The sequence below is a fragment of the Rhopalosiphum maidis genome, chromosome 2 (assembly GCF_003676215.2).
Source record: "Rhopalosiphum maidis isolate BTI-1 chromosome 2, ASM367621v3, whole genome shotgun sequence".
Lineage (NCBI taxonomy): Eukaryota > Metazoa > Arthropoda > Insecta > Hemiptera > Aphididae > Rhopalosiphum > Rhopalosiphum maidis.
Genome location: NC_040878.1, coordinates 74,956,457 through 74,984,039, shown reverse-complemented (window position 1 = coordinate 74,984,039; position 27,583 = coordinate 74,956,457). Strand labels below are relative to the sequence as shown.

At 24.2% G+C, this 27,583-nt stretch overlaps 1 protein-coding gene across 2 annotated transcripts in view; it reads right to left on the bottom strand.

The window, feature by feature from the left end:
* Positions 1–12,777, bottom strand: part of LOC113551963 (intraflagellar transport protein 172 homolog) — an 89,635-nt gene extending 76,858 nt beyond the window's left edge. For both annotated transcript variants that reach the window (XM_026954573.1, XM_026954574.1), the window contains exons 1-5: positions 12,658–12,777; positions 9,127–9,270; positions 6,568–6,680; positions 6,212–6,397; positions 1,799–1,886 (exon numbers count right to left, since the gene is read on the bottom strand). In XM_026954573.1, the coding sequence (XP_026810374.1) occupies positions 1,799–1,886; positions 6,212–6,397; positions 6,568–6,680; positions 9,127–9,270; positions 12,658–12,699 (573 nt within the window). In that variant the 5' untranslated portion in view covers positions 12,700–12,777. The remainder of the gene's footprint in view (positions 1–1,798; positions 1,887–6,211; positions 6,398–6,567; positions 6,681–9,126; positions 9,271–12,657) is intronic.
* Positions 12,778–27,583: the final 14,806 nt, after the last annotated feature.

Here is a 27,583-nt window from a genome sequence, read left to right as displayed (position 1 = left end):
ATTGGAAAACTTTTTCCTCATTATTTTGCATACGAATTGATCTGCTCCAAAGGGCTATTGTCGAGTTCCTTAAAGCTACAATTTATTTATTTAGTTTATATATATATATCACATAATACTGTAAAAAATTAATTTGTACCATAAAGAATTGGATAGAAAAAAAAAAATAAAACAAGAATGTTTAAAATATCAAATATCTTGATTACAACTCTAGTAAGATATGTAAATTGTTATAACCCTTGTATTTATACTTAACAATATTAACAATTACATACTTAAAACGCCGCTTAAAACCTATAATATGTTTGCTTGTTATGTGGAAATCGATTTAAAAATTATTTATCTGTAAAATGTATTTAAAGAACACGGTTTCGTTAAAAAAGCCATACATTTATTTTTCGTAAATGTATTTTAAGTTAAACTCAACGTTGCATATTGATATATCTCTTTTTTAATACCATAATACCTATTTTATTTATTATTTTCGAATAACTATAATATATAAAGTACATATATTTTATATAAAAATTAGTTATATTATAATATAGTTTATATTTCTATTAAAAAAATAAAATATTTTTTAAATATTAACTTTAAAAAAAATACTATATTATGGATTAAAAAATAAATTTATTTATTAGAACTAGATTATAGTAAAATTTAAAAACTTGACACATACTTTTCTGAAATTATATTCACAGAGCATCTAAAAGATAATATATATAATAATTGAGTTATACAAAGAATAATCTGTATAATGGCATTGCATATACATTTAAAATACATCATTAGTATTACGAAACGTTGCATATTTACCAGAGCATAATATCGAGGAATCTCATAATGGATGCGATGAAGAATAAAATATGACATCTGCACAGAAATTCGCGGGAAAAAACCGTCAATATAAAATATGATGAACGCCTCGTCGGCTTTTATTGTCAATTAATTCCAAGGTATAATCGAATAATAACCATGGTTGGCAATAAACGGATTCTTTCTGTCGTTATTTCGAAAAAATAAATTTCTGTACAAACGATTGTATTAGTTTTTCTTTTGCATTTACGTATAAATTAATTTCATAATGTGTAACAAATTGGCTACTTAAGGATTTTATAGTAAAAAAATTTACATTGTAATAATATCACCATTCACCATAGTCCATAGTGATATCAGTCATTAGTTCACTTCTCACGATAATCTTGGTGTTGCAGTTCAACTCATTGTAACTTTAATATGAGTTTAAAATTCGGTTTGGAAATTATTTTATAAAGGGCAACCGATTAATGGTTATGGAATAGGTACTTAATTAGAAACCATCCCTCGAGGGTTGGAAACGGTCCTAATTTTAGGGACTAAGCATTGGCAATCTACATACCCATATTTATTACATTCATACCCAAGTTAACCTACCATTTTATAAAGCGAACTATAACTGCAATTTTCTAAAAACATAATTTAATCATTTTGTTTCATAGAAAATCAGTATTATACAGTACCTATTTTATTATTTTTGAATTAAAAAGGTTTTATATTATAAAATGATTGAAAACATCAACATAGTTCTTAGCAAAAAATAGAAATATGCTTGGTATAATTAGTAAAAATAATACAAGCTATTTTACTTTATAACTTAATTTGAAATGCATATTATAAAACAAATAGATACATTATTTAACTCTATTTTATATAAATATAATATAACGATTGCTTTCTTTAAAATAATAATTTAAAAGTTCAAAGGTCTAGTTTTGTAAACTTAAATATTTTATTTTAAAATTTAGTAAAACAAACTAACCTGTTGTTCAGTTGATGACCCTTCTGTGATTATATATCTCACGATCGATCCATCAGCATGTCCAGATATAAACGCTGTTCCACGTGTACTAAAAATAATAGTAATTAAAATTGATTGTATCTAAAATTATCTAGGTAATGTAGTCATTGTTAGATTTAATTAAAATATTAAACGCTGTTACATAACATTATCATAATGCTTGTACTAATAGGTAACTTAATATTATTATTAGCATTCTTTATTTGCTTATGATATAATATACAGTAGTAGAGAAAAAAGTCGAGGATCCCATTGTAATCCCCCAGTCCTTGAATTGATATGAATACTGAATATATTATAATAATTTACATACAATTTCGAATTTTTAAAATAAATATACCTAACTTATATAAATGTATTAGATATACCTAATTTAATTTTATAATAATATTATTATCAATCAAAACAATTGTATTTAATAATTATTTAATTTGCTTAAAGGCTAAATACATCTATAATGGATGTATAATATATTATATTTAAGTCAGTTGAAAAGGTGAAAAATTCAAAATAAATAATGTATGTTTTATTAATAGGTACCTATTTAAGTTTCTCTTGGTTTTAGTCTTTAGTGTAGGTATCTCACTACACAGTCAAATCAGGATCAGGGTACCTCGTTTTATAAGCTAATTCAATCAAGTACTCAGTACATTTTTGAATATAGATAAAACTACACTGTACATTTTCTTAATATTTCTAAAATAAAATCTCTGTTATGTTCGTTAAAATCGGCCGAGTAGTGTTCAAGTATAAACATTCATTAATATATATATATATATATTTATAAAATTGTACAAAAATCTCATTTGTATCTGTAATCAATAGAAACTATAAAATGTATAAAACAAAAAAATATTAGACTTTTGTGAATTACCCTATAACAACTTATACAGAATAAAAAACGAATTTATTAACATTCTTCAAATCTTAAGGAATATGTGTACAAAATTTGGTGAAAATTGATTTAGAAGTTCCCAAGATTAATAACCTGACAAGCTAAATAATAAAAAAATGTATGTATACAATATTACCTACAATAATATATACTTTATATATGTGTAAGACAATTATAAGTATATTGCATAATTATCACACATGTGCATCAAATTATTAAATTATTTAAATATTTGTTAAAAAAAAAAATAGTAACAAAATACACGAATACATAGTCCTTTTCTCTCAGTACCACATATAATACTAAAGCCATTGTAGAATACAAAATGTGAAGGTATTGTGATATTAAATTTGAATACATCAGTAATAAATCGTTGAATGTGCAAAAAAAAAATGTTAAGCTGAGCTCGTATAGTTAATTTAATTTTATACACTAATACACTATTATTCAAAATCATATATTAGTACAATTTTTTTAATAAAACAATTGTATAATATTCCATTTTTATTACTGAAATATAATGATAAAGAATGAATAATATCTTTAAAATGAAACCAATGCCGTATGTTAATGTACTCAATGAAATTCTTTATGAAATCAAACAACCCTACATTATTTGAATATGCGTGAATTTACCCGAATATGGAGTTACATTTTTCTCTAAAATATTACCTATTAAATTTTAAAAAGAAGAAATTACTGTCTACATTAAATATTATTAATGGCCGAAGAACAATTTAAAAGATGAATACAATCCCATTCCATGTTATAGAGAAATAAAATAAATATACGTATTTTATACTTATGAGTATTATTGTGTAGGAAATTTAATTTTTCAATTAGTTTAATCTACTTCGTATTCACAGAACAAAAATAATCAATTATACATTTATAATACATATTTTGAATCTGATTGTAGCCTCAACATTTTTATAAAATAACAAATTTAGAGTATTATTTAAATAGCTTCGAAATTACTGATGTGTACAATCATTTTATTTATTTTACTGTAAATTTTAATCTTATGATTATATTATTAATTTATTAACTATAATAGAAAAATCTATATATATATATATTATTAATTATTTACTATTTTTAATTTTATACCATTTGTACCCTTAATATAAATAGTACAACTAAAGATAAGTGATTAATATTATATAAATTTATCATAAAACTAATTATAAATAAATAAAATACGATTTTTTGTTCCAGAATATTGATGAGACAGTAAATTAGTATCTAAAATAATATAAATATATAGTATAAAATACTGGTCAGTATTTTTTTTTATTTTTACTACTGAGGTATATTAAAATATTAGCTAATTTAAAAAGTAAACAATTGTTTGATGAATTAAATATAAATAACTATTTAAGGTTAGATTATTGCCTAATCAAATTGATTATGAAAAATTATTATTACTTTTACAATTAACTCATTTTAACAAGACTGGAATTATATTTTATACCAACTACGATATTATATATATATATATATATAGTATTTATATATACGAAATAATATGAGCTAATATTGTACGTCAATATCAAATAATATATTTTTTTAATTTACGACTCGTTTATTTACAGTATTATAAGCATCATAAATATTCATAGTATTTTAAGTTATATTCTTGTAAAATCAACAGTAAGCTTGTTAGTTATAACTATATTAATAAAATGTGTATTAAATGAACACAAAGAGATTTATTTTTGTGTGCATACTAGTTTTAGCAATTTCCAAAAGTGCTATGTAGTTTTTTTGAGTTAGCTCTCAGCATATTTTTATAATAATATCTTGACAAAGTAATTTTTTTTTAATAGTTTACCTAAACATAAAACTACAATAAACATTGACGATTTTTTATTTAATAAAATATATTTTAATATTAATCCAGTAGTTTCATTAAGATTTGTTTTTATAGTATGGTTAAATCTATCCTTTCAAATTCAATATGACACTGTAAAAACATTATGTATTTTTACTTAATTAATTAAATAAATAATAAAATTAAATTAATATTGTAACATAAATACCTAATAATATGTATATACAATTCACCGATCATTTCAATTTTGCATCTCACTGATTATAATTTTGAAATTGGTATCGATATTTTTTTTTACAAACTAAATGAGCGGAAATGATTTGACATAAAACAGCATAATGTACTAAAGGGATATTCAACCAAAAATTCAACACACCTTTAGTTAAATAACAAATATTAAAAAAGAAAATATATTATTGAGAGCTTTGTAATGAATATTATCTTATAATTCTCTATTGTTTTTTTTAGTTTCCTATCTATATTTTCTATGTCCAATTCACTATATCGATGATAACATAAAGTTGAACTTTAAACAGAAAAGGTTATTATTTAATAATACGTATATTGCATATCGCATTCAATTATGGATTTATAACTTTTTTTTAAAATATTTTTTAATCTCATTGTAATGTATATACATTATACAAGCAATAAACCAATTTAAAGTGAAATATTTTATAATATTCAGTCAACTTTTTATAGTTCGAAGTTCAGAGAAGGGGAAAAATTCAAGTTATCAAAAATCAATTAAGTGTTAAGTTATCTGAAGAAAAATTGTTTATATTCAAGATATAAAGGATTAAGTTACCGAAAGTCGACTGTATAAGAATAATTATAAAGTTGCTCTAATTATTTACTTTTAGTTAGAATCATTGAATAGAGTAGTTGAGCAAAATTATATGCTAAATTAAAATTCTCCAATTTCAATACTAAATTCATATTTAATTATACATTCTTATAATATTATAACGTGTTAATATTAAATATTTAAGAATAATGTAACATAATCTATTTAAATTGATTAATATGTAAAACATTGTATAAACTCTGTATATATACTATTTTTCAGTAGTTTTTTTTTTTGGACCAGTCAAGTTGTTTTTATGTATGAGTGAGGTTTTTTTTAGTGGTTTTATTCTCTTGTCTCTTTTTTTGACCTATGACTTTTGGTCAAAAAAAAAAAAAAAATAATTATAATAAATAACAACCACGGTTGCTAATACTATTAAGATGGGAAATTTCCCTTGGGGTATTTAAAAAAAATAATTCAGTAAAATTTAATTTTATAACACATATGTAAGTATTAAACAAATATTTATATTTAAGAAAATATTTTCCATACTTGTATATATTTTTATATAGCTATAATAATATACATAAATAATTAATTTTACAAAACAAAAATTTGATTTCTAGTCATAATTCATGAAGATTATATGCCATCGTTGTATAAAACCAATACAGTATTATGTAAATTTAATACGGCAAAACTATTATTACTTTAAAATTTAAACCAATTAATTAACAAATTATTATAACAATTAAAATTTAAAAAAAACTATTTAAAAAGTGCATTGAATGATTTAAACATATTATTCAAATAATCGCATTGATTGTGGTGTATTTAGCGGTAGAAAAGGCTTACTTGGAGGCTAGTGACACGACGTACGAACCAGTGGCGTAAAGGGTCTGAGATTTATTGGATTTGTAGTGGGCAGCCCGTATCTTGCCGTCTAATTGCCCGTAAATTATCGGCCCCTCAGACATCCACAGCATGCAGGTCACCGGAGACTGTGTTCCGAATTTATTGCATATCACCTTTTTGGCTCCCCTGTAATTCGAATTTTATATACAAACGTGTACATAAAAATATACATGTATACATTATACACGTGGAGTTAACAAGGTTAATTGTAGAACTGTAGAAGCAAGGTGCACAGTGCACGCTTAAACAACAATTTTACGTTAATTATACATAACTGATTTTTTTCCGTAGCTTACCAACTATCACCAATTTTGTATACAAACACCATGTTGTCAGTCTGTCCCACGGCTATTCTCGTAGAGTCAGGAGAAAACGCCAAACCTTTGACCGTATAACTTTGACGACCAGCCTATTGCATCAAACGAAAAAAACAAATGAAAGTGAAAATAAATTCTTGCGTGCCGGAGAATATTTTAATATTACAATATAGAGCATCATAATAATAACTTGAAAACCGAGAGGAGAACATAAACCAAAAAATAGTGAGTTATTAAGTTTTAATTTAAGGTAATATGAATTAAAATATATTAATGAAATTAAATTCTTTCTAAAGGAAATGTTGAGTAACTAATAGATATTTGAGGAATGTTTAAAAATATATTACCATTTAATACAATAATTTTACTATACATTCGTTTTGAAGGACATAATAATAAATATTTTAAAATAAACAAAAATCTATTTATATAAATAGCATAACTTATATAAAACATAATAATATGGTTTAATTGAGTATTATAGAAACAAACGTAATAATTGTATGTGCTATATGCCATATTAGTAATACTGAAAACAAATTATATGAGAATTTTTTATCAGAATAAAATATATTTTGTGTAAAACCAAACGTTTCATTTTGGAAATTCATAATTGAAGAGAATAGTCGAAGAAATATATAATTGTATTATGAAGAACGTTATTTATTGTTTATGTGGATTGCTAGAGTTGCGTGTTATATTAGTTCAATACAATGTAATTAAATTACATAATTTCAAGGACCAATAATACTGTTACAATCATAATTTCATCATACAATTTTCTCCGAGGGCTTTAGAATTGAGGTCCCTCGTCTAGACGGTACACTAAAACGAAAACCACAAACCTTTTTCAAAGAATTTTTGCGAAGTTAATAGTCTAGTAGTAGTATTTTTTTTAATTTGTCAGTTTAATCATATAACTTTATCAAATATATTTATCGTAATAATGGTTTTATAAATAATACATTTTTTTAAGTGATACAAAAAGCATGTATGATTTTAAATTTGCTTAATACTTGTACTTATATTTCAATAGCTTGATCATAATTTTTGGCCTATCAATATCGAATGATATCCATAAACAGTTTGAAAATGATTTGACGAATGTTTATGAATGGCAGAAATTCAGTTTTCATATACTGTATTATTTAAGGTAATTTACTTTTCTCTTTTCTTATAATCTGGATTTATTTTTGCTTATGACTTAAGTTATATAATGTTTTATTTATTTGTATAAATTTATATTATCGTAAAATAAATTAAATAACGTTAACTAAAAATTATGTATTATATTTTGGTTTTTTAACAATTAAAATAATTTATTTAAATATAATAAATAAATAAAGTTATGTATTTGATGTATTTCAAATAAAAATACATACATTTATATATTAAAATTGAAAGGCGATTTAGTGTAAATTATTGACTTAAATACATCATAGCTTTTAATAAATAAACATCATGCATATTCATATTTAATTATATCCTCCAATAACTACTTTATACAGAAAAATGATGCAATTTATTCAATATTATGGTTATCTTGATAGTTTTATTATTATTTTTGATCATTTATCGAATTTGAAATAAAAATTAACTTTAGTTATGATAAAAACCAAACTAAATTGTATATAATTATTTTGAAATATTTATGTAAACACAGGTACTGTCTAATTAATTACAATAATCTAATTGCTATTTTTCTCATTAATTTATAAGGTTTTTAATAACTTCAGCTGATACATTGAAATAATGTACCTGTAGTGAAGTTTCATTATTAATTGATGTATAAAAATACTTAGAAAGTACGAGTACACATTTTATAACGCTTTTCAAATAATGAATTATTAAAATTGTTTGGTCAGGTGTTTGTTTGGTAAAATAACAATTAAAAAATATAGGCAACGATATAATATATATTATTATTATTATTGGTTGTTAACTAAACAGCCTGGAGTAAATTCGTTCGAATTTCGTTTAAAATAATAGCTTAACAATAGGGCGTACTTCTACATGGATGCCCTGGGTGTACCTCAAAACTTTGATGACTATATATTTCCCTCTCTCAATCACATTCGATCACTCACTCACAATCTCTCCCTGGGGATTTTATATACATGAGTATACAATTTCATTTACCGCATATACCTAAAATTCTGGCTGGGTGTGGTAGCGGCAGTGGTATGCATGTATACCTCAATAAAAATAAAATAGACTAGTTAAAAGGAAGGTGTGGTGAAGGTTGGTAGGTCAAAGGCCAGTCCTGGGGTATGGTTTTATAGTCTCGTTCGGACGAGACTCTCTACCCCACCATCTCTTCGACCCTTTATATCTTCACTCAATCGTGTAGTATTATACTCCTCTAGCCTGTTCTCGCCGTGAAAGTGTTTGTGTGTTCGAGTCGTAACGTATATAAATGGATAAATACAGCGATTAGTAGTCTGCTCGTGCGTAATATACTATACATATACATAGTGTATATATATATATATATATATATATAGGGCTGATAGTGGCCCGCGTGCGCTTTTTATTTACCCCATGTTCAGCGGGCTTAGTGGGAAACTTGTCCCTTTTCACACCAGCCTCATCGAACAGCAACACCACTCTGTCGTTGTTGCATACTGCCAGTTTTTGGTTGTTAGGTGACCACGTGGCTGCCAACACTTGGAATGGACCATCCTGTCGAAAACATAGAAAATAAACATAACAGCACCGCCACTTATATACTATCGTTTCTGTTAAATAATAACAATTATAATAACTGTTATTATTATAACGGTGAAGACAACGGCTAAAACACCACCGCTTACTATGATTAATCACATTAATATTATTATTATTTGGATATTATAGTGACAGCTGTCGATGACCCACGTCCCATGGTAATTCTGTTTGTGAAGTGGTTGAAAACTCATTAACATTAAAGCGTGTTAAAAATACAATATTGTGTTATGTAAGGTTGTAATATCGGCTCGACCACAACCACCGTTCAATAACAGCCGTCGAGTTGTCGATGTCACTAAAATTACAATTGTCAAAACTTACCCTACCAAGGGACTCAAAATAGGCACTAAAAAAAAATGCATAAGAAGTGTGTATACAATTTAAACGTATGTTGGAGAGTAAAATGATCTATTTATAATAATATATGGTTACGATTTTATCAATTATTTTGACCAAGTGTGACATATTCTTTATATTATACTATTCAAGAAATTTATTTCAAATTGTCTCTTACCTTTATTAAGGCAGTTTTTTTTTTTTTAAATAAACTACGATTGGCTTAAAAAAATAATAGAAATCGCACCATCAATAGTGTTATTCTAAAAATTAATAGTTCTTATATGGCTAGTCAAAGATATAACTAAATAATGATATGTATAATATTTTTAAGTTAAATAATAAGGAGAATTCCAGTTATCAGCAGTACAAATTTACTACGTATAATTATTAAATATTTATTCATATTATGTAATATATTTTTATACGAGTATTATTATTTGATATTACGGGCAAAATCATCCAGAGTTATTTAGAAATATATTGAAATCATTTGTGTACAATGGATAACTTATAACTTATAAGTTATTATTATTTTAAACTTAAATATGTAACAAAAAACTTATTAACTCTTAATTATAAATTATTTGTTTTTAACACAGTTAAGATTTTAATTCAAATCTTATAGTTTTGACTTTACGCTAATTAACCAATAGATATTTCAATAATTTTTAAAACACGTGAAGTATATAATTATCAACAATTTTTTATTAAAATTTTGGAAACACTTGGGACATTAGATAGCATACAATTGTAAATGAAAAATAAAAATACATTATCTACAGGTTAAAAACTATATATTAAATTATTCTAATAAATAATAATTTCTTAAAAGCATAACATTAGTATTGGAATAGTAAAAATAGTAAAATTACACATACAATAAATTTTCAACTAAATTATTTTTCAATGCCTGTGTATGTAATTGTTCACACTTTTTTAGACCTTTTATTTATTTTTATTTGTATTGTTCTTAATGCGCATTCAGACGGAACAAAAAAAAAAACACGTATATAATGAAGGTGGATATATAAAGGTATCAACACTTCCTATTCTATACCATAATGATAGTGGACCTAAAAAATTAATACAGTTATTATAACTGCCACTAGGAGTACTGTCAACCTAGAAAACTCATATAGAAACTATAATAATATGTCGTTATTGTTATATGTTATTAATATTTTAAATTTTATATAATGTTTAACTTAAAAATAATAAGTGCACTTTTAATTCATATATTTTATTAGTTTGATAATGTCTTATTATTTATTAATACAAAGTTTTTTTGACATGATCATCAAAACTTATATTTATAAAAATTTAAAATACAATTTTTTCATCTACCACTCATTTTTTTAAAGGCTGAAATAGTAAAATTATTAGGCTGTATTTAATATAATATTTATATACATACACACAATAATATTATTTTATTTTTATTAGCAATAAACTTACAATTTTTATATGAAGATTTCATAAATTTATTTGGCTATTAACCCCTGGAAGCAACAATTTTTATACTATTATAACAAAACTTACAAAACTTAGTTAACAGAAAATATTTTAAATTTACCTATATAATAGTTTTGAATTGAATTAAATTTTAAAGTTTGAAAAGTTTATTGCCCCAAAAAAATTATTATCAGTTAAAATATAAGAGAATGTATATAATAAAATGAAGTCCTTATTTAAGTTTATGGTGGATACAATAAAAGAAAAAACGAACGCAATATTACTTATAGATAATGTTTTATTTTTTTTTTTTTTTGTAACAATAGCAAAATAAGTTCCTAGCTCCTTACTTCTAGAATTTACAACATTACACATTATCTTATATAATGATAGGCATTTTTGTGGGTTTAAAAGTTGTTTTTTTTAAAACGAAAATCTTTATTATTATAAATCTGTAATGCCAAATGTAATATTATTAACCTATAATTAATTTGGTGAAATACAAGTATATACGTATAAAAATCAATATATTATTTGGAAAATTACTTCATGACATTGATTAAATTAAAAAATAGTATTATTATGAATATCTATAATGATAATATTTTAAAAGAGTATCATATTATTTGACACACAATAGTTTCCAACAAACTAAATAGAATGTGAAGAAATAAAATATTTTTCAAAATAAAAAATGTTCCTTTTTATTAAAAATAATAGTGTGACTGGTGTGACTCTCGAAAAATAATAAGAATTTAAATCTTGAATATTATATTGTTTCAATTCCTTTTTAAAAATGATTTACGAACGAGTTGACTTTATTTGATGAACAGATAATAGAAAAATATAATCATTATCAACTTCGATTTATCTATTTTTTGTTAAATATTACAAATAATAACATTAAACTGAATAAAAATTCCTTGCATAGACAACACTAACTAAACAGTTAATGAATAATATTGTGTTCAATATTAAATTGTACTTATTGTAGTTATATACAAATAAAATGCATTTAAAAAATCAATTTAAATTTACGTTTGACACATAAGCCATATTATTTTATTAAGCATATTATAATATCGTGTTGGATAATAAATGTATGAGTCTTACAAAAACTAACAAAATGTGATAAACGAACTTCAAACTCATTTTATAATATAACCATAGAAAAGTTGTAGAGCGATTTTACTTTGGTCTTTATTACTAAAATTATCACACTGTTCAAAGAAATATGTATAACTCTTTAATATGCAAAATAAAAAAGTGCTATCCGTTTTGCATAATCAAATATTCTCTTAAAAACATTTTATTCGTCAAGAGAAATTATTTGCAGCCGGTATTACTAACCTTAAAATTTTTACTCGGACGTGCTCTTTTCTTATGTATCCCCTCCCCCATGCCAACGAAAAATGTAACAAATACGTCACTTGTGTCATGAAATAAGTATTCACATTGTGCTGTTGACAGCAATGAAATTTTCAAAAAGTTTCGTTCACAGTTTGCCTACGTATTATTATACGTATTCTATATTGCCCAGAGACCACTTACCTCCGCCTGTTGTGTCAACGACTGCAAATGTTTCAACTTCATAACACTAATGAAATATTATAAGCAAATTTTGGTGATTTAATCTTCCAACAAAATAAATACAAGCGAAAACTGTAAAACAAAACATATCGAAATACATCAAAATACACGTAGAGTCTGCACACGCTCCATTTGTTGTGACATCGAAATCAGTCGCTATGACTACGACTATAATATTATGTTTCGCATGACCGACGGCTACAGCTGGTGGCGAAGTGTTGTGAACGAACAAAATAAACGTTCTAAAAGAACGGACCAAATGACAAAATGTAAGCAATAATAGTCTTAATGTGCAATTTTTTTTTTACTTAAATAAAATAGAAAAATATCTCTATCCCCAGTGGTAGTAAATAATATCATGATGTGGAATGACGTTTTCATTTAAAACCTAGCCCTAGACGCATTCCAGAGCGTGCTTCTTTCGTTCTTTTAATACCATTAGTTTATATGTATGTCTCTATAAACACAACCCTATGGAATATGCTTACTATATATTATTTATAATACATATCGGTATATTCCACTTAATATGTTATTTGTTTGTACACAAATATGTATTACATCAATGGTTTTTTGTTCATCAGGATAAGCACCTTTCGATTAAACAAAAAAAAAAAAAAACGTTAAAAATTATAAAATAAACAGCCATTTTTGAATATTGAAAGCTGGGGTAGGTTTAATGCGTATATAAAATGCGTAAATATTATTTTTTAGTTTGGAAGCTTAATACTTAAACGAAATGGAAAATCTATTGATTAATATTGTATTTGTATGATTTAAAAATGTTTGGGAAGTATATGGATTTCCAGTATTTAAAAAATATATAATACATTTTTTCAGTTTCATAAGCTGTACAATACTTACATTCAGAAAAATTATAAATACATTTTTTTCATAATAAAAACAACATTTTGTATCTTCTGTCATTATTATTTTATTAAAAATACATTTTATCTTTTTTTGTAAAAAAATAAGTAAAAATTAGTCATACAAATATCTTATTTAAAAATATACTTTGAGTTGAATATGTTATCTTGTAAAATATATTTCAAACTCTAAGTTTGGTCATATTATACCAGTTAGTGCTATACATTATTTAAAAATAAACCATTGAGGTACTACCTCATGAGTCTAATTAATAGCGACTTCTTTCTTGATTGTGATATACATATAAATATATATAATAATGTATAATAATTTGTAGATCATAATATCTACATTGAGACCAAGTCTACTCTTTCTAAAACATCACTTACACTTCTATTTTCATGGGTGAAAATGCTCTTTTATTTGTTCAGCATAAAACTTGACTAATTTCTGAATTGGTATCTTGTATGTGATCAACATCTAGCACAGATACCCAAGGTATTTTTTGATTTCGAAGTTTTTTAATGATACATAAAACGGACTTGGACATAATAAAGATATCCCTATTTTGATAGGTTAACAGTTTTAGGAAGTATTTCTGCATTGTTTCATTTTATTCTGAGTTCTCTTACTTTTATCTCCTACTCTTTAGGTTGTTAGACAACTGGCACAGTATTCGGGAATACAAATAAAAGAATATTGTAGCTCGTGAAAGTGGGAGTGAAGTGAAGTTATGGACTAAATAATGAGAGCTACAATGTAGATATATCTACTTTGATAGGCTGACTTTTTTTGTTAAGTGGTCTTTGACTTAATCTTTTTATAATGGTTAAGTTTTTGATTAAGATATAATTACTTTTTTTGTCTTAAGTATCATAGATGTTGTCTTTGTTTTTAATTAGCATTGGCTGGATTTTATTTGTCTTAGATTTTATTTTAGATGATTGTTTTGGCATACTTTGTAGACCCGAGTGATTGTCCTCTTGAGCGTTGTCAAAATCTGGCATAGATGCATTCGAGTATGATCTTTCATTTTTTGTTGGCATTTTTTTAAAATTAAAATGCAAGTTAATATCGGCTTATACAAACATTGTAAATAATTGTATTTAACAATAATACTATTTTATGCTTTTACGTGACAGTGATCAAAGTTAATCAGATGAATCCATGGAAACTTTTTACTCCAGATAGAGCCATGTAAGTGGGCCAATACGAAAAAAAACATGAGTTACCAATATCTAATAAAATATTTTCCAAACTTTAAGGTTGGCATTTATGAATGTTAATGGTGTACGCTAAGCAAATGAGACATTGAAACACCTAGATTTTTTTGTATCGAAGAAAAAGTTATGTATCAAAAACAGTTGAAACATTAGAGCCAATTAAAAGTTAACTCAGTGACACTCATGACTCATCATTATTCTAAAATTTTTCTTCGGTAATATATGAAAATATATTTTATTCTTTTAAGTTTTTTTTAGATTTTAAATGACGTCATTTGGTGCAACAGAGATAATACAATGACATTTTATGCCTAAATTTGAAATTTAATATCAGCTATATTATCATACAATTGGTTTACCAAGCAATAATGAACAACATTTTTTTTTAAATATATTAAAAAAAAAAATCAAATCTTAACATAAAATATTTGTGAGCACAATTACAATTCCTTTTGTTATTTGAAACTCATTTACTTTTCTTTATGTCAACACATAAAGACAATTCCTAATCTAGACGTTGTAGGATTTATGTAAGAAATGATAGAAAAGAAAGATTAATTTTAACCCGGGCGCAATCGGGTAATACAGACAGTCGTCAGTATATAATACAAAAATATCCTAGGTGATGATTTAAATTCCCTCTTTCTTCGGCACGAACCGACATTTATTTTTGATTTATGTTTTGGTTGCCATAGTAAATCATTATTATTTTCAAAATGATTTTACGCGTTTAGAACTCGTTTTCTAAAGCAATAATACTTTTTAAAACAATTGCAATTTAAGAATTTTTGTTTTTACTTGTACTATATCAACAATCTTTGTTCCAAAATTCAAGTTTCTAGATAAACGGAAAGTCCCTTATAATTTTGTTAACGAGTAAATAAATGAGTCAATGACTGAGCCAAACAGTAATAAAAATTTCAACTGAATTTTTTCCATGTTTAAATAGATTTATATTATGTACTTAAAGTATTATATTATTCTTAACTAGTTTTTCTCAATCAATGTTTCAAATTTTATTGTCAAAGAAAGTCAGGAAGCAGAACTATGATGTTAAGATAATGTGAGTGCATTGGTTAATATAAATATGTATAGCATACTAATTGAACTTGATCTGACGCACTTCTGTACACTTAATTACAATATAGTGAAACGATTTGAAATACATTTTAAGAAGGCGTTACACCCGCATGTGTTGTCTCCGTCTTACGAGTACATAAAATACCAAATTTACGTTCAGTGTATCACGTTTAGCTCCGTTAGTTTAAAAATAAAGTTAATCGATCTATTATGAAACTTGATGGTAAGAATATTATGTGTGTTTGTATGTTAGTTTTTTAAAATAGTTTAACTTTTTAGCAAGTTATATGAGTATATAATATAGCGTAAATTAAAAATACTCATAACTCACGTAAAAACTGAATAATCGTAAAAAACCAACATACAAACACAGATAATGTTCTTATCATTAATTCTTATTATAGGCCAATTCACTCTAATTTTTAAACTAACTGAGCTAAATGTAATCTACTGAGCGTAAATTTGCTACGTTGCGCAATTGTATGACGGAGACAACACATGTGGGTGTTGCGTCCTCTAATTATATTGTATTAACATCTAAACAAAATTAATTAATAACTGTAATAACTGATAATGTTTAATTCTTTTATTAGATTTTACTATTAAGTGTTGATGACTTAATTTATAGAAAGAATAAATAATATTATAAAACACATTAAATGCTTATAAAATATATGTTTTCTTGGAATAATTAAATAAAGATTAATACAGATACAAAATATTAATTTCACGAAGTATTTAATTATTTTTTTTATACATTATAATATTATATAGCTAATAATTAATAATCAAAACTTCTTTATTTAACATAATGATTTTATTTTGACTCCACATGATTATAATTATTATATTATAGATATTAGATACCTATATTTTCATAATATTAAATGTGCACACTTGCATTAACCTAAATTTATATTTTCAAAACATATAGCTAAGTTTTTCAACTTGTGTTGTCAAACCTGTAGTGAAGAGGTGAGTACTGTTTAATATGACCCATCATATATTACTTCTACCTTTAAAAAATGTATACTTAGTACTTACAATAATTATACATATTATATTGTAGTTATGATTATTATTTAGTACAATTATAAATTTATTTTTAACTAGTAATCTCTTATAGTAAATCATTTTTGAATTTTTTTATTATATTAGAATTTCTTTTTAATTGGATTTTAATAATAAATACAGTATATTTTGATAATTATTTCATTATTTAAATGATGAGACATTAACCATTAACATCAAGTGCCGTCCAAATGGAAAATTAGCTAGTATATAAATACTTGTATAACACCACCGATTCAAAATCAGTCGTAATAAATACTTAGATTATATTTTTTTATTATTATTTGTCGTGAATTTTTCTAAGGGATTGTTCGGGTCAACCTCTAACAACGCCCTGCGCTTAGGGTGTCTGCATTATATCTTAAAAATAACATTGACGCCTCATTCAATAATATACTCTGTTTATCCCAATACAATTATGGTTTTGTTTATGTAAATGTTTGTTTAATATAGTGTTTATTCGTAGAGTTTTAATAAACTTAATATATTTTGCTTGATTGGTTGCTTAGCATTTTAACAAACTGCCATTAGTGATATTTCTGTATGTGAAAATCATACTATAAAAAAAAAAAAATAATAATTGATAGAAAATAAATAGTACTATTTTTAAGTTAGAATAAATTGAAATTTATGATTCGGAAACTGTGTATTTGATTACACGTCTTATCATTTCTGCACATCTATAAAGTAATTTTAGTCACGTGCATTTAACCACCCCCACTTTAAAAAATACTCAATATTTTACTATGTATAATTACTACGTTAGTATGAATTGTACGACCATTTTTGAAATTTGTACACAAATCGTTCTACGAGAAAAATTCATTTTTGTCCGGGTAACGTTATTCCAGCCCCCCTCCCCACACATAAAAATGGATTTTTCTCGTAGAACGAGTTGCGTACAAATTTTAAGAATGGTCGTACAAATTCCCACTAATTATGTACTAATTATACATAGTAATATATTGATTATTTTTAGAAGTGGGGAGGGTGGCGTAATGCACGTATAAATTCTAGTCTCTATTGCACAACGCCACAACATTAAATTTGTGTTGTTAAATATTAATTGTATTTACATTTCTGTCGTTTTATATTGTTGAACTAATATGTTTATCGATTTTTTTTACTTTTTATGTTATTGGGTATATACAATATTCTCTTTTGTACTTATTAACAAAAGACTTAAAATGACACTTTATTTGACCCATCAAAAATATCTAAAGAAAATGCTATTCAACCAATAAGTTCCATAGTGGCACATTGTAATGTAATGTCTAAAGTTATTTGTATCATTTCGTGTATTAAAATCTATTTTTTTTGCCATCAATAAATTCAAAATTATTGAAATGAAATTACAAAAAATGAATGTCTAAAGTAAAAAAAATTAAATACTTTTGTGTACTTCACGGGTTTTTTCACGGTTTCTGGTATAAAACGTGTGTTATTCAAAACTTTGGAAATAAGCCAATGCGTCCAAATTTCGACAACTCGGGTCATTTTAAACGGTTTCTCGGTATTGATAGGCTTTCTATGATACGGCCAATAACGCGCACAACAGACCGCGTCATAGAGTTAAAATAGAATTGGACGATGGTCAATGAAAATCGTTTTCACCGGAACGTGCATAACTCGTTCGCGGTCGTTTAAGCTGTCTAAAATCATGTTTAATATTGTAACCGGCATCCCACCCTTCCCTGCTATCAAAGTCTGTTTATCTTATTTACTATTTGTTAATATAGTTGGTATAATTTCGTCACAGCGTATCAAGACTTATTTCACATAACTTGTTCTGGACAACGTCCAAACAAGTGTTCTTTAATTACGTATTATAAACGATCATAATCGTAAAAAATGGTCACAGTCACAGTCAAAACTAATTTATGTCATATTATGTTGATATCAAACGTAACGTTTATTTGTAGGTATTCAAATCTCTGTGTTCACAATATTTATGTCTTAATAAAATAATTATATTAAGATATAAAACACACATAGTATAAGTAATATTTAATTGAAGAATATGCATATACTGTATTATAAAGAACATTTTAAATTGAAAATAATGAATATTACCTAGGTACTAACTACTTTGAGATAATTAATAAATATTTGGATTTAAATAATTAAAAGCTAATAAAATTAATAAAATATATTTAATATAGTACATGGTTATTTCACTTATTTAATGGTTGCTACATCATCCCTAGATACATACAAAACTTTGTTTACCTCTATGCAAGATGTTTTATTTATTTCGTTTTTAAATATGTAATACCTATAATGATGGTAATAAATTAGTAAAAAAATACTTACTAATTAAAAAGTTTAGTTAGACGTTAGACCAAAACAAATGCTGAGTATATTATAATTTCCTATGTTATATAAAAAAATGATAGACGAACTTAACTTTAGATTCTGAACGGAGCGATGAATGTATTGATTTTACTTACATGTGTATTTTTTGAGGATGAGTACACGATAAATTGTTTCAAATTTAAAAAAATGGGGGGGTTTTTAATATCTAGTTTTTACTTTAATAGAAAGTCAAACTTAAAAATTCCCAGTACTTATTTATATAATTGGAAAAATTTGAGAAAAAAATAAGGAAAAACGAGAATTTTTACGCAAATCTTTTTGCCTAACTCAAAAACAAATGACCGTAGATATTGAAATTAATACGAAATACATACAGTCATTTTCTATTTACGATAAGCTTTTCAAATTTTTTTACTATTTTTATGCTTTATATTATTGCCATGAGAAATTTCTTTTATAATTATTGATTAAATAATACTGAAAATCTATAGTCACAATATTTTTTTATAAGCGTTTAAAGTAAGAGTTTTGATGAATTTCGTAAAAATCGCGAAAAAATTCTAATTTCTAGTTAAATGGCATTCATAAACAATTTTTTTATATCTAATTTATTAATATTTAATATTAGATTAAAAAGTGCATCAAGACAATTATTTTTCATAAATAAAATAAGTTTAATTTAAGACGAAATTACTTATTTAAACAATAAATAATAACGATATGTTGGTTATTTTATTATAATTTAAAAAATTCTTTGTAAGAACTTAAAATTGTATATATTTCACATTATTGTGAATTTTTATATTACTAAATACAATAACATTTTTGAATTATTTTAAAATATTATGTATTTATAGGTACTATGAATTTATTTTTACGGTTTTACAATAATTTCAGAAATATCTTATTCAATTTTGAGTTATATAGATTGTTATAATATGATATATATATATATATATATATTATTATGATAATTAAATACTAATAATATAATAAATGCAATATTTCCGGGAAAAAATATTTCAACCTACTACTATAATGCTAAAAGTAAAATAAATCACTTTAATGGCTATATCAAATAAGTATATCACTTGGTGATATCAATAGGCTGATAAACCGTTTCTCCTAAGGATCATTTTTTGAATACAACAATATATCATTTAATTAAAATTTAACAAGACCTATAATAGTGACCCACTCAACACCTTGTATACATTAGAACGATACTCACTTACATAGCTTTTTTAATTTGTTTTTAATAACTGTAAAATTAACTACAATAATTGTTTTTGATGTTATTACGATTGATAAGTTTATAGTATACTCATATATTACGTACAATATAATAAAAATTATGACCAGTCTCATAATTTATAATATCTGTATACATTTAAAACACGATTTAATTATTTTTAAAATAAAAAAAATTACATTAAATAAAAATAATAAGAAATGCATTTTAAGATTTGTTAAAAATCACTTAAGGACTAAGATATTTATTTAATAAAACTGTAAGCAGCTTAAAGCTGATGTTAAGAATTAGTATAACAATTAAGTGTGAATTGAAATACAAACAATGTTATTTGCAGTTAGAAGTGCCCATTTAGATCGTAGTTTCCTTAGGGAATCCATTAACGTCCCTACAGGAGGGTTTCTTTGAACAAATAGTAACATTAGCTACTACATCGATACATTGGTCAAAAAAAGCACTTAAGAGACCCATCAAGATTTTGTAGAAAACTGAGACCAATTGATCCTTGAAAATTTTAGGATTTGCGTCCAATATAAAATATAACTATGATATGAAATATCAAGCACTAGTTATAAGTTTATTATTCATGGTTAATTTATGTTATTGTAAATTGATTGGTTGTATTTGACTACAATGTCAGAATTGATTAGTTAATGCAACAAAAATAGGATTAAAATGATTACTGAGCTTCGTTCAAAAACATAGTATGACCTTCAGTATTTAATAATTGTTTTATAATAATAAATCATCACATTCTGACAATTCGGATCAACACTTTGAATTTCGATAATATAATTTAATATCATAACGCATTACTATCGTGTGATGGCTGCCGTTTGTTTAATTTTTCTGTAATTTTCGTGTGACAAAGCTTTTTTTGGTTCCTCGAGTTGTTTTTCAGTTTGACCATCATGGAAGTGACACAAAAGCGTATAAATAAACTTCTAACAACACTATTATAAGAATATATATATATAGTATTAATATAATTATTTAGTGTGTGTTCGTAGCCTTCAGTGAGTGCGATAAGTCCGCAAGCGTCTCTTCAATAATATCATTATAAACAAAATTTGTACTACACTTACTATACCAGGGGTGGCCAAACTTATTTTGATCACGATCTACTAAAAATATATTTTTTAATACTTCACTTTTGAGGATCAACTTTTATAGAACATTTTTTTATTATAGAACAACTATAATTATTAAGAAACATACTTGCATAAAGTGAAAATAAACATACAACAAGTATTATTAACTAATTACTAAAAATAATATAATACTCTTCGATTAATTTTCGTGCGCGTGGCCATAAAACTAAATTCTAACATGATCGCGATCGATCGTTTGGTCGCTCCTGTACTATACTATACTTGTGCGATTACTTTTTTTGAAATTATGAGACTTACGTTTACTATGAACTAAACTAAACCTCTGACATCAGTATTGTTATAAATATATATATTTATTTACCCATAAAATAAACTTTACATTATTACGCTTTATACCTAATGAATTTTACTCTTGAAAAAAAAAAGATAATAATATACAATACTATACACTTATAAAAGTTTAATCTTCTAGTCCGTGGTCATTACTTTGCTACTATTATTATCATTATTATTATTATTATTATTAACAGTGAGCTGTAAAGCAGCGTGCTGAAACTTAATGATCGGCTAGAACGAGATACCATATGTGTGTAACGGTCATTTTTTGTAGGTCGTTTATATTACCACCAATGAGGTGCAGAACGTGTTATAATAATATAACGTATTAACTTTTCTAAACCTAGTAACATGACACGTGAAAGTGTATAAGGGACAAGACAAATAAAAGTTAAACATTAAGTTCTTGCTACGTGACAGTCGTATCTAACAAGTAAAATTAGTGGGATATACAAACAAAGGAGAAATCTACAAAAATCCATCTTGAATAATGTTTTCCATCACTTATCATATTCAAACGTGTTTTCGACATTTCGTATAGTCTGTTTAGTATCACTGTTTCAAACGTTAACATATCCGGTAAATTCAATTTTTTTTAATCTAAAGTTTATTATAAAATATACTTTCTAATGCGTACCTAATTTCAATTAAATGTAATCATATTAACAATTGATTCGTATGAAATGTTTGATATTTACGTGATTTCGACCAGAGATTTAATATGACAAAATAAATTAGAGTATTTTTCTTAATTAGGTTATCATACATGTGACAGCTAAACGTAATAATGAAACGAGGAAACAAAATCTCTGAACAAATAGTCATGAAACGCAATGTAACGCGAATTTATACTTAAATGTTGTAGTTTTTCACTGGTGCAGTGTGATATTACACTGGAAAAATAGTTTCCACATCTCTTTTTTATAATTACGAATTACGGCAGCTACGTATATAGTAAAGTATCATTATCAAAAAAAGAATATATATTATTTCTCAAAAAGCCACTAATAAAACAACAATGTTTACTACAATTTGACATAAATTTGCGGACTATTAATATAATATTATGATATATATATATATATATATATATATATATATATATATATATATATAATACATTATTTGAGTATTGATGATTAAATAATTTGTAAATAACGAATACTTTTTTTTGTATTAAATACAAGTATATTATTTAAGTATTTTATTTTTATAAATTTTTTTTTAAGAATATATATTATATACGCCTCTATAAAATGTATAAATACTATATATGTATATTTATATTGATAATACGCGTATTATTTTTTATACAAATATACAATTATGAATGAATGAAACCAGTTTATTTTAAGATTTTTGAAAAAAAAAATACAAATTAGTAAATAAAAAAATTAATTAAAAAAGAATCACATTTTTGTGGATAACACTTACTTTTTAACTATTTGAATTATTATTTTTATTAGTTATTTTTTTTTTACAACATTTATTAATATTTAAAACGGGAGAAGTTAAATAGTAAATACTACAGTAAGATGTGTGACATTTTTTTTAAAAAGTCATTAAGATGGAATATCTAAGTCAAATTACCTTTGTATAAGGTGATATTATTTTTTCCAAAAGAAATAGTGATATCAATGAGCTGATAAATCATAAGTGATGAAATTCGACAACAAGTAAAAATTCATACATAATATATTATATTAAATTTGATATACCTAATAAATAAAAAAAAAGGATTGTAAATATATTGTATATTGGTTAAGACATATCATATAATAACTTAAAATATAATTGAATGTAATATTGAAGCCATTGTAGGTGCATTTAACAATTTGCTTGTGTTATAGAAACTTTGTTAGTAACTGCGATAGAATTAAATTAATTTCAACCATACATTTAAGATTTACATAATATTAAAATAAAGTAATTGCAAGCCATTTTCGATTTTTTATAGAAAAATTAATTTTTAGTTATTAAATAAAAAAAAAAGAAATGATATGTATTTACTATTTGAAATACTACACGATAAAGTAAATTATTTATAAGACTCACGATATAATTTAAACATAATATAATTTAACTCCCACATTATCTTTACCAGATTAAAAATTGTAGCCATTTAAAATCTAAATAATACAAAATTTTAAATCATATTCTTACTATAAACCTAATATAGTTATTTCGAAATAATGTATAGGGTTTTTTTAACTTTTATTTTAATCGTAGATTGGCAGGAACACATTTCATTAAAATAACAGTTATCAAATCTGGAAATCTACGGAAATACCTTTATTTATTAATAACAAATTTCTCATTATACGTCTTATAATTCTTATGAACCTAAATAAATATTATATTCAAGTCATCATGCTCTTTAGGGATTGTTTCTTTTAATATTTTAATGTAATTTAAAATTTTATAAATATCTTATAAACAACATCTTATTATTGAACTTAATTTTAACTAAGATTACCAATAATTTGTTTTTGTAAACTGAGTTATGGTCATTGTTACAAAATATCAAACACTGTTGATATAATTTAAATATATAGTTAATATATAATTAATAATAATATAAAATTACAATTTATTAAATTATACTACTACGTTATTAATATTTTGTATCATTATACATTTTGTATCTTTATAATATACCATTTACTTTAAAATTAATAATTTAATGGATCAGATGTTTAACGATTCAGTTTCAGTATACGTATACCAAATTATATTAGGTATGTGTATTATGGAGTCTGATTTTAATATAATCATATTTTATGATATTAATTCAAGCTTATCAAGAATAAATTCACTGATTTACAATTAGTAACCATTGATATCTATTGTTATACATATTTTTATATGTAGGGTTATATAATTATATAACTTGATTTTATATAAATTGTGGTCCTATGAATTGTTTTGTATAGAATATTAATACAAATTGAAATATTATTTTAATCATTAAAGCGACAATGATGTATGTATTTATTTCTATTTCTATTTTTATTGTTTCAATGATTTAATTTATTCATAACTTGCAGCATATATTTATTTAACGTATTTGTATTAATGCATTATAAGATAAAAATATGAACAATAATAGTGTGTATCTGAATAATAGTTTGGCGCTATATTACATATTAATAGTATAATCAATTATTCTTAATGACATCAATATATTATATTTTTTAATAAATTCTATTTTTTTGACTCGTTCAACTAAATTTTAACAATTATAATATAGTATATAAAATTATTTTCAATAAATTCTTGTCATAACTAGATATTTATATAAAAATAACTATGAATCAAAATAACAATTTTTATTTTTTGATTTATAAAATAAATATTATGCTAAATACATTTTTTAAATTAAGACTTATTTTTAAATTTTTGAATCTAACATAAAAATTCCATATTTTTTGTTTAAGTATATTTTAAAAACTAAAAATATATTTATAATGCTTATAGAAACGAACTTTGAAAAGTAATACAATTATTTTTGCCCACCATAAAGTAAATAATATAATTTATATTAAATAAAAGTATAATATTGTATAATTTCGATTGTAATTTGTAACGCAGTTGATAACATAAACACAACTCCCCGCGTGTACAATATTATATAGGTATAATTTAAAAATTAAGTTAAGGACATTTTTTTTAATTGTGAGCTATATAGGGGGCCTATGTGTTTAATATGTATTCGATGTACTAATTATAATATTTAAACTCTTTTTTTTTTATTTGAAACAAATTTTAATATATTTACAATCTGTATTTACATGTTATAGAATAAATAAATTGGATGGTATTTGATTGACAGTGGGGGAAGTTTTTGATTAACATTTTTTTTTTAAGTATCTTATTAGTTATCATGTTATAATTTTAGATTTAAGATTTCTAATAGGCTAAACTTATAAATTCGTGTAATGTGTAATGAATACATTAAGCTTATAACAATTTGAGGTGAGTAATTAAAGTATAAAATAAAAAGAAAACGTTAGGGATGTTAATATCAATAAAAAAAAGTGCGTTAGTCATATTTTCCGTGGCACTTTATTTTAAGCTAATAAAACTTTATAATATTTATTTAATTTTAATACGTAAAAAATGTCAAATAAACAGTGTTTCTCTGGATAAGAAAAACTATTTCTTTCAATGGTCATTTTAACCCAAATTACCTCAAATATTTTCATCATTCAGAACTGGTATTTACTCCGAAAACCATATTTCATCTTTTTCTCACGTTTATTTATATACCCGTGATTCCCAAGATATTGGATCACCCAGGACTCGTTCGTATTAACAATGCGTTCAGCTTGGCTTTTCGAACAATGTTACATCAATTTTTCTCTACATCTCATACATCACATTGGGAGACAATTCTCTTGTTAGACAAGAAAGGTTTGAAAAAATATCTTCAAAAAGACGCCAAATGTCGAGTGTAAAAAATAAAAGACATGTGCAAGATGGACGATACATTTTTCCTACGAATCAGAATGTTACATTTTCTCTAGTTTGTTGTACCCTTTTTTAGTATTGACCATTGGCTACAATTGTTCAAAAAGTGATTGTTATTGTGTCTGTTTACCACTTCATTCAACATACTAAAAATCGATTTGGAATTTCTAAACATTTTAATTTTTAAATGCTGTGTACAACATTAAAATTAAATTAAATGATTCAAAACGTAGTTTTTTTCGACATAATACTGAGAAATATATAATCCCTGAAGGTATTGACTTATAATAATATACAATTTTAATTTACTAAAAGTTTAATATTCCATTTAATGTTTAAATAAACGTTTATTATCGTAAAATGTATTATCCAAATTCTTAGAAAATACTGTAAGTTACAGCTTGTAACATATTGGTGTGAAATTTGAATGTGAATAAAAAAATTATATATTATCATCAATTAGTTATACGCAAACGTATTATATGATAACGTAATGATAATTGTACATTTTTTTTCATTTAATTTTCTATTTTATTAATTACAATAATGTTGGTTATTGTAATATAATATAATAAAATAATACCTATATAATATAATAATAAAACAGATACTACTGTAAATTTTCACATGAAAAACACTAGCGCATGTGTTCGAATAACAAATAAATAAATAAATAAATAGGTTAATAAATAAACCCTGTATGGTAACTGTGGTTTTCAAAAAAATAATGTGTAGTTATATTAGCTGCTAATATTTATTATTCTTACGAGACATTTTTTATAAAACATAATGAAATAACTAAGTAATAATTAATGTAAATTACACAATACATATAGTTCAAGACAAACGAATTTTCTCTAAACACTTTCAAACAAGTGCTCTAATTATATATAGTAAACTAAAATGCTTAATTTAATATTTTTACCCAATGTTTATCATAGATAAGTCAAACAAATTTACATTTTATGAAAAAATAATATCAAAATGTAACTTTTTTTTATAAAAAAAAATAGTAGAATATGTAAGTATTAGGTACTATAAAAATGTTATTTACAAAACACAAAAACACAATTTTATAATCCTACATGGTACAATAAATGTTGTTTATGATGGTTTTTATTAACAAATATATCTAAATTAATTATTTTTTTAAGTTAGAA